General features: G+C 41.7%; 1 protein-coding gene across 1 annotated transcript in view; it reads right to left on the reverse strand.

Annotated features, from left to right (window-relative positions):
- Positions 1 to 7,072, reverse strand: part of RTN4IP1 (reticulon 4 interacting protein 1) — a 114,995-nt gene extending 107,923 nt beyond the window's left edge. The window contains exon 1 of the mRNA XM_037520170.2: positions 6,988 to 7,072. Coding sequence (XP_037376067.2) covers positions 6,988 to 7,002 — 15 coding nt within the window. The 5' untranslated portion in view covers positions 7,003 to 7,072. The remainder of the gene's footprint in view (positions 1 to 6,987) is intronic.
- Between the last annotated feature and the right edge of the window lie 2,818 nt (positions 7,073 to 9,890).

The following is a 9,890-nucleotide window of genomic DNA, read 5'->3' on the forward strand; positions in this document are numbered from 1 at the left end:
TAATGTTTAGATAACCACTTCTAGAAGGTGGTTTCCTGATTAATTTCCTTTCTATGCTATCCATGACCCCAAGAGTGAAAAATGAGAGTGAACTTACACATACGTGCATCATAGTGTTAAAATGAGTTATTTTAAATTAGCAAAGAGACTGCTTTCTGACATATCCTAGCTCCAAATTTGACCTCTGAAGCCCCTCCACCCCTCCAATCCATCATACTGCTGGAGAAATTAAGGAAATATGCAAATAAAATCATACCACTCTTGAGTTTGCATCCTGGCTCCACATGCAGTTATTATAGAATAATGGATTTGAATAAAATACAGACAAAGAAAGGCATGAAGACCAGGTGTGGAAAGAAATGACCTGGGGACCTAGGAAGTTGTTTTAGCTCAATTAAATTTTCTTAGCAAAGCAGAGTTTGCTGGTCAGTGAGGGAAGGCATAGGGGAAACAGATGTGAGAAAAAATGGGGGTGCGTTTTTCTCCACATGCTTCCTCTCTGCAAAAGGAGCCCAAGTTACTTCATAGAGTAGAGATTCCTGTTCTGGGCTTTGCGAGGTAGACACTAGGCTTATTAACAGTTGTTCATGGAGCCTCTGCTGAAGTACAGAACAAAGTGAAAGAGGCCATTGAGCAGACGCTTCCCTTACCTGCTCATCAAAGGAGCAAACTGAGTTCTCTACAGGAGTCATTTACTTTTGCAGACAACTCAGACCATTGTTCCCTGGAGCAGGACAATGGTTCACTTGAGCATACCCTGCTGCTTTATCAGTTATAATAACTCCTGCTTCACCCCTTGCTACTCACCCTTGACATTTGCTTTGGATGATAAATGACTAGGATAAAAGTACAGCATAGTTTTATTTGGCAAAACTTCTAGGAACATGTTCAGTACTATTCCCAAGTATTTTGCTGAATTCTCAGTTATCAGTATTGAGTATTGATAATTATCAGTTATCAGTATTTCTACTCCATCAATGAGTAGAAATAGTGGAGTGGAAAGAACAAGGGACCAGAAAAAACAGAGACCTAGATTATTGTGCCAGCTCTGCCACTCACCAAATACACAGCAGCCTGGGCTCATCTCAGAATTGAGACCAGACCAGGAATCAAAGGGCTCTTCTGGGACATGTTCCTTTAATGATGATTTATTGAGCATCCCCTACAAATGAATCACTGTTCTAGGCTATATCTAGAAGATACAGCAGTGGGGGAAAAAAAAAAGTCCTTAGCCTAATGAAGCCAACCTTCTAGTGAGGGATAGAAATAATAAATAAATTTTATGCATGTCACATTACATGATAACTGCTATGGGGAGAAATGAAGCAGGGTAAGGCAGAGAGGTTGCCCTTTTATGTCGAGTAGTGGAGGCTGGCCTCCCTAGTGGGGACCGTTGAAGCAGAGGCTAGGAAGAGCTGAGGGAGCAGCCCTGAAGTGTAAAACCCCCAAGTTAGGCATGAATGTGGCTGGCATGATGGAAAAGCAGCAAAACAGCCTGTGTGACTGGAGCAGACTGAGGAGGGAAGTAAGGTGGCCATGGGGGTTTGGGATTAGGGGATATGTAGCCCCTTTGATAGCCTAGAAGCTCTTTGACCTGTACTTTTGGAAACTTGGGCAATCGAGGGAGGATTTTTGACCCAAGAACTGCCATGTTCTGACTGATACTGAAACAAGATCTGACTGCAGGCTGCAAGGGTTTAAGTATCGAAACAGGCCAGAGATGACAGTGGCTCACACCAGGTTGAGAACTGCAGAGATGGGAACAAGTGGTCAGAGTTGGGAAATAGCTTGAAGTCAGAACCAAAGAGTTACACGACAAGAGTCAAAGATAACACCATAATTTTCTTTTCTTTTCTTTTTTTTTTACAACTGGAAAAATGAAGGGTTTTCACGGTGGTGGTGCAGAAAAGTAGAATGAAATTTTGACTTGGACATGTTAAGGACAAGGTTACTATTAGCTAGCTAAGAGGAGATTAAGTAACCTTTAGTATATATGTCTGAAACTCAAGACAGGCTTAGGGTAGAGATACATAAATAGCAGGCCTGACAGTGTCTTGTCAATATCTATTAAGCTTATGCTGGAGGCCACCTTCAGCTTAGTAACTAGTTTCCATACCTGCTGTGACAGACTGATTTCTAGGGTCGCTCCTGTGATTCCTGCCTCTTGGTGTTCTGACTCTTGGGGGTGCCCTCCCTGTAAGGGTGGGAGCTGTAAACCGAATGGAATAGCGGGAAGTTGCAGGATATGTGTGACTGCGAGTTTACGCGGGTGTGATTAGTTCTCACGAGACCTCAGTGCCCATGTTGCTGGACTCTCCCTTGCCCTATGCACAACCTAGAATTAGGAATTAGGAATGCCTATTCAACAACAGACACTATCAAGGGAGCAACCACAGAGAAGGAGTAAATTCAGTGCCACATAAAACAGTTTGTACCAAGCTATATAAAAACCTACAAATCAATAAGCAGAAACAGACAGCAGAGTAGAAAAATGGACAAAACACATCAACAGACACTTCGCAAAGGAGGAAATTTGAACAAGTAAAAACTATGTGAAAAGGAATATAACCATATTATGCACCAAGGAAGTACAAACACGATAACACTATTAATCCATCAAAAAGCTAAAATTAAAAAGATCAGTGTTTGTGAGCATAGAGTTGGGTACAGTTACTTTAGAAAACTGGCAATATTCATAAATGCTGAACAGACACAAATGCCGGGATACAACAATTTTACTGCAAAGTTTATACCCAAGACAAATGAGTATATTTGGTCACCCAAACCCACAAACAGGAATGTTCATAGCAGGATCATCAGCCAAAATAGGACAACTCACAGGGCCATCAACAGTAGAGTGGATAAAGCTGTTCTAGTCACATAACAGAACATTATTTAGCACTGAAAATGAATAAATGGGTGCTACATGCACCACTAATCCCACAAATGCAGAGTTGAATAAAAGAAGATTTTGCAGTGGAGAAGGATGGGGAATGAAGCAAAGCAATTCAACTTAAAGAATTCTTCTCCATTTTATATAAAACTATGTAATAAATGTGAAAAATTGCCAACTTTTTTTAATTCTGGTAATGAGAACACAGGTGCTTATTACGTCAGTCTCTGCACTTTCTGGAATTTAAAAAATATGTTCCCTCCTCAAGAAAAGAAAAACAAGGCAAAGCGCAATTCGTGAGCAGAGGCAAAGGCTGCATACATCCCTTAGGCTTATTTTTCCTTTCTGCTAAAGTCCTTATTTTTTTATACCACCCAGTTTAATGGCTAATTACTGACTATTTTGCCTCATTGACTAAAAGTTTCACACATATTGTTCTTACAACTCAAACTAGACTGCAAATTCGGGTTACAGCCTGAGTTACATATCTCCAACACTCCCCTGTGGTTATTTGTATAGCAAAAGACACATCTTAAAATAATCCATAAACTCCTGAGTGATTGATTTATGGATTGATAGGTAGATGTAAATTTTGTTAACTTAGGCAAGACATTTATTTAACTTTCCATGCCACATTTCCCTCATTTGTATGAATTCTTTCCTGTGTAATTTTATATCCATCCCTGTATTTCCCTAAGGCTTCTTTATAATAGGCCTCAATAAATATTTATTGAACAAATACATTACTTTTAAGGAGAATCACATAAAAACATATATTTTCACCATCTGGCAGATACAAGACATTTTAAGCTGTATCTCTCCCACTGACAGTTGAGCCTCGAAAAAATGCCAATATCTCCATAGGAATGGCACTTGAAAGTGTTATTAGTCCTTTACACTTTAGCATGAACAAAGAAATTGAAATTAAGTTCTGATAGATGTAATTTTGAGCCCTTAGAACCTGAGAGAGGACAATTGTGAGGGGCCAAAAATGGGAGACTTGAAAAATCAAAGAATAAAAATAGTTCCTTTGTAATTTTGCCTGAAGATCCAGAATGTTGGTCAGTAAAATATAACATTTAAACAACTGAATTTATTCTCATTCTATTATTTCACAGCATTGAGCTGTAGGGCAGCTTGGCAATCATAATTACAGCTCTTTCCCATCTGCAGGTTTTCTGGTGTTTCTACATTTTTTGTCTTGACTCTTTTTGGAATGTTTATCCTATACATACATGACATGCTGTAATAGTACTGGGACAGTTTCCCTCCCTGCTCAGCCTTTTTTAGGGCCTTTCCTGGGAGCTACCAGGCAAAAAGAAGGCAATGAGTTTATAAACTGAGCCTCTGCCAAGTCCCTGAAGAAATTTGCACAGCATGGTATGACACTAGCCGAGGCCTTTGTCAGTCCTTGTCACCTCCACCCCTGGCAATTCCCTGGCAGCAGCTCAGTCCCAGGCCTAGCACTGCCTAGATGATGCAAGACTATTAAGGGCTGGCAGAAGTAAGGACCTGTCTTGACATAAGAAGTTTCACCAATATGGACAAAGAACATAAAAATTGCGGATTCAAAACTGGTTTGTATTTGGGAAACTCACCTGTAAAATACCAGTTGTCTTCTCTATTAAGATTGAATTTAAAAAAAAAAAAAAAAAGGTGAGTTATCCATATTCCTGGCAAAAATTGTTTAACTTTAATTTTGTTGTGAGGAAACAATTTGGCAAATCCACACTGAAGGAAGTTTTACAAAACAACCAGCCTCAACTCTTTAAAAAGTGTCATTGTTTTGAAAGATAGCAATAACAATAATGATGAAGAAAGAGGCTAGGTAAATGTTCCAGGTTAAAGAGGACTAAAAAGATGTGACAATAAGTGCCATGTATAATCATTGACTGGGTTCTGACTCAGAAAAAAATTTAAAAGATACAAAGGGTATTATTGATTAGAGAAATTTGAAATTAATTGTATATTTAAAAAATGTCAATGTTAACCTCAGTGTTAGTTAATGATGGTGCAAACGTACTGACTGCAACATTGCTACAGAGGAGTCTATACAATGCATCTCCTAGAGATACATATGGAGGAAAATTGGGAGGATAGTTCATCTGCAAAATAGGAGAGAATTCCTGTTTCATAGGGCTGTGGTGAGGCTTGTGTGTGTAAACTGATGGTGTTTATTGCTCCTACTGGGAGCCCTGGTATTGGTGAATGGAAGACAGGCAGAGAGAGCTTCCTTTCCAGTCTCCAATTTTGGGTCCTCTTCCTCCAAGATTCCTGGGGTACACCTTCCCTAGTTTTCTAGTTGGATACTGGCATTTGAAAGTATGTAGAACTGGCAGTCAGACTTGGCCTGGGGAGCCCCAAGTCCCTGTACACACTCATATGAAAAGAGGATGTTGGTATTAGGCCTAAGGACATCCTCTTTCTCCTTGTAAGATTTCTTATTTTTGTCCTTCACATCTTATATTCTGCTTCTACATTCATGATCCCAAATGCTGAATTGTTGTTCAATTATAACTCATCTTGCTCTGGGGAAACTCAAGGCTTTTGAGCCTGCAATCCAAATTAAGGAAAACTACAGTAGTTATGGACTTTGCTGGTTGATGTCACGAAAGACTACCATGCCTTCCATCAACTTCCCCTCAGGACACACTCAGAGGTAAAGTCAAGATGGAAAGTGTTTACTGAGCATCTGCAAGGTGACATGGCCTGTGCTAATGCTCTTGGGTACAAGGAAATGGCTGCCCGAATTTTCCCCTCAAAGAGCTACGGAGAATATCCAGTTTACACACTCGATAAAGCATCATTTACAGGGACAGCAAACATTTTAAAATCCTGAGTCAAGCGGACTATTTCCTAAAATTATTGGCACTACATTATGAGTCTTGATGGAAAAGGCCATAGTTGCTCTGGGTCATGAGCAATGTTATCACTGAACCAATTTTGTGCCAGAGGCCCTTCAACAACCTGGTTAAGCCTGTGGATCCTTCTAAGAATAATATTTTTAAATGCATAAAAATTAAATTATGCTTATGTATCATATCAATTATATTGAAATAAAGCTATCAAGTTATTTTTAAAACCAAAATTATAATTTAGTTAATATGTTTTTCTTTTTTTTTTTTTAATAGAGACATGTTTTTTTTTTATTTATTTGTTTGTTTGTTTTGTTTATACAAGCACTGGGTACAGTCAGAAGCGCGGAGGGTGAGAGAATTCACCAGAGCCAGAGCGGGGAGCAGAGCAGGCAGAAGGACCGAAGTACACTGCTGAGGGGAGCAGCGGGCGGCAGGAGAGGTCTGCGCACCATGTGGGACCCTCCTCCGGTGGCCGGGGAGCAGCTGGGGATCGGACCGGTGCCTCAGAGGCCGCGGGCAGCTTCGCAACCCAGCGCTCAACCACTGCGCCACAGGGGAGGCCCTAATATGTTTTTCTTAATACGTTAAATGACAAATGTAGCAATGGGTCTAAAAATGACCAAAATTCTGAAGGAGTGATGAACATTATTGATATTTGAGATCAGAACTGGCTTATTCATTAGGCTCTGTAGGTACAATGCCTAAGGTGTCTAAAAATCTTTTAGATTTCTTTAAATCCAAAGAAAACATGAGTTTAGCTTGAAGAAAATGTTTCAATATATTCTTATATATTTTTCCTTATTCTGATGCAGTATCAAAATATAATATCCATGGAGCAAGATACTTACAAAGGTAAAGGTACCTAGGACGCAGGAAAATGATAATGCAGGCCTGTTAAGGCACCTGCAATAACAAAGTAGAATCTGAAAATATCCATGATTTTAATTACAACCAAGACACAGGTTCTGCTAATATCACTAAGGCTTGTTGCCTACATTCATAATTGAAAGGAAAACAAAATTGCAGTTAAACACACAATTTTTATGGACCTTTGAATTCTATTTACAGACCTCCTAGGAGTTTGTGTATCTCAGATAATAAGAATTCCTGGACCAATAAGGCTTTGTTTATCATCAGCAAACCCTAAATCAAAAGACTTAAACTATAAGGAAATGCATCATAGGACACAATGATAAGTGCAGTCATGGGGGCGGGGGTGGGGGGTTAGAATCTCACCCAAGTGTTTTCCATTTTTCCATTCAGCCATCCTCATTTCCCACCTGGTCACAAGATGGCGACACAGTTTCCAATATTAGCATCCAAACATAACATGCCCATTAGCATAAAAGAAGGACACTTCCTGGGGCCTCTAAGCAGACCTTCTTTCCCTACCACTTACTGCCCACCCTAACCTGTCACAATCAAGGGATGGGACCACAATGATTGACTTAGCCAACTATAGCTTACTTCAACTGGGTCAGGCTACATCCCTCTGAGTAGGGGAGAGCTGAACCCCTGAATTACACTGATGTCCTATCTGCTAGTGAGAAGGAGAAGATGAATATGGGAGGTCCCCACTATGATCAACTATAGAAGGGCCAGGTGCAAATCTGAATCTTGACATACTGGGCAGGTGGAGAAGGAGAGAGGCAGTGAGGGAAAGCAGCATAAAAAATGCAATGGACAGACATGCCTTCTATCGGATTTGCATTCTTTTAGGTTGCAAACAAAGCAACTTAATAGAATGCAAAAAATATAAATTAGCAGTGCTGGGGAGAGCTAGAATATATGACAAACTTCACAGAAGGGGGAGACAAGATTGACTAGATGACTTGAGAGCATAGTTCAAACCTGATCCAACGGCTATTAGACTCACACTATGGTGCTTCCGCAGTAGACTGGTAGGTAGAAAGTGATATTTTAAGAAAGGTCTGTCTGAATCAACCAAAAACTTCAATGTTTTAAAACTTTCAAAGTCTATTTTAATTTTATTCATCATTTTGGCAATCCCAGGGCACAGAAACCTGTAAATGAAGCAGTTTCTCTTTAAATGTGTTATTGCCAAGAAAAGCTGGCTTGCTAGATAATGGGACCTGAAGTAGAGGAGAAACTGGCATATGCATTCTAGATTGTTCCAGTAGAATGTGGCATCTAGGTGAAATTTGCTAAAGCAATGCCAAAGCTTTTTCCTTTTCAGTCAGTTTGAATTTCCTATGTACCAGAAAACTAGTGCTTCAGTTCCTACGAATACCACCACAGTAGAACCAGCAGGAAATAAGTCCCATCCCTCTCACTTTTCTGATTTCCCACCACTTTCCCAGGGCAGGACTTTGCTGAGCAGCCCAGAGAGAGCTGGGCCCAAGCCGGAGAAACATCGCTGGCCCAGCACTGTGTCAGCTCCCAGCACCGGCTGTGAGAACAAGAGCCACCTCCCTGCTCAGCCTTGGCCTGTGGCGCAGCAGTCCTCTTGGAACTTAGATCAGAAACAAAGTTTAATCGCTGCTCTGCCCAAGTTATTTGCTCCACATTCTGGCAAAATCAACATACTTAGAAATTATCTAGACTGTGGGAAAGTATCAGTAAGTCAGTTGCCACATCAAGTAGAATTTAGAAAGGTACAGAGGGGAGAAATCTGGGCTCTTTCCTCCAGTTGGTCTAAACCAGGATGTGCTTACAATGACTTGGTATCCTCTGCCCCAAGTTGGTTTGTCCCAAGTTTCAACTCAGACCCATATTTTAACCCTGCTATTCAGTGGCTCCTACTTGCCCTCCAGAAACCATTCAACATGGAGGTACAAACCTTTTGTGAACTATGGACTCTCCATGTCTACACCGAACACACCAGCCATGCACAGCAAATCCCTTGCAGTTTCCTGAAAGCCCCATAAAATAGAAAATTGGATCTCTGTACCTTCTCACATGACATTCTTTCTCCCTGGATGCCTTCCACTCTGCCTTCCTGCCTGGTTCACTCCCCACCACCCTGCGGAACACAGCTCAGGTGCCAACTCCTTATGGTAGTTCCAGCCACTGTACTCGATGAGGTGCTTGTCTCTGCCTCGCCGTAGTCCCTGTGGCTCTGATGATTACATTTATTTGTTTTCTCACCTTCTCCTTATTAGGTACGGTGGAGATCTGGGCCTTTTGTCCTTGCAGCCCTTTCTCGGAGCCTCGTGATCTCTTCCAAGAACCTGCAGGTGCCTGCACAGGCCTTACTACTTCCAATCAACCTTTCCAATCCCCTTGCTCCCTCTGCTCTGCCTCCAGAGTTATTTCTCTAAAACATTTCATTCTTTCTTCCTGCTCTTTAAAAATCATTTTATTGTTCTTCATTGTCCCAACTCTGGAGCCCCACATACTCAAGGCCCATGCTTATCTGACCCCAAATTTCTCCTCTATGTTCTTCCTCCATTTTGAGCAACACAGCCCAGGCCATAGTCAGGAGTGCCACCGAAGAGTAAAAGGTATCTCTCCTCCACTTGGCTCACAGGGTTTTCTCCTCCATACCTGATTAGCAAACCTCAGGTGGAATGTGACTAGTTAGTGCCTTCAACTCCTACCCTGGCACTCATCCCTTGTCGAGAATCTGATTGCTTGGTCCAGTCCTACTCAGCTGTTCCTCCTTTGCAGCCTGAGCTCTTGACCATCAGTTTCTGCTGCACTAGCAGGTGGTGGGTATTTGCTGAGTTGTCTGTGTTACAATCTCTGGAGCACCAGGCAGATGCTCCATTCCTCCATATCACTGGCCGTTTCTCCTGAACCCGTCCAGCATGCCCAGGCATGCCCCTTTGGTGTTCTGTTACATTCTCTGAAACTATTATTGTAGGGTAAGGAAAAATGTCAGGCTTTTCTGCCCTCCCACCATCAGGATAGATGATGGATCCTTGCGGTCCTGAATGCATGCCTGATGGCAGGCACCTGGAGTAGGGTGTGGGCATAGGTAGATGGGATTCACCTGGGCTAAGACTGCTTTTTAAGGGCGGCATCAAGGGGATACCAGCAGAAGCCAAAAACGAATGAACGGAAGCCAAAAGAGGAAGAGAACGTCAGAGAGCCCAGCTAGAGTGAAGACTTGCTGGGGGCCGGGAGGCCTGATAGCCTCCCGGCCCCCAGCACCCCTGTCTGCCATGTACCCGCTA

This window comes from Talpa occidentalis, unplaced genomic scaffold, assembly GCF_014898055.3.
Source record: "Talpa occidentalis isolate TD23 unplaced genomic scaffold, MPIMG_talOcc4v2.1 talOcc4.2, whole genome shotgun sequence".
Taxonomy (NCBI): Eukaryota; Metazoa; Chordata; class Mammalia; order Eulipotyphla; family Talpidae; genus Talpa; species Talpa occidentalis.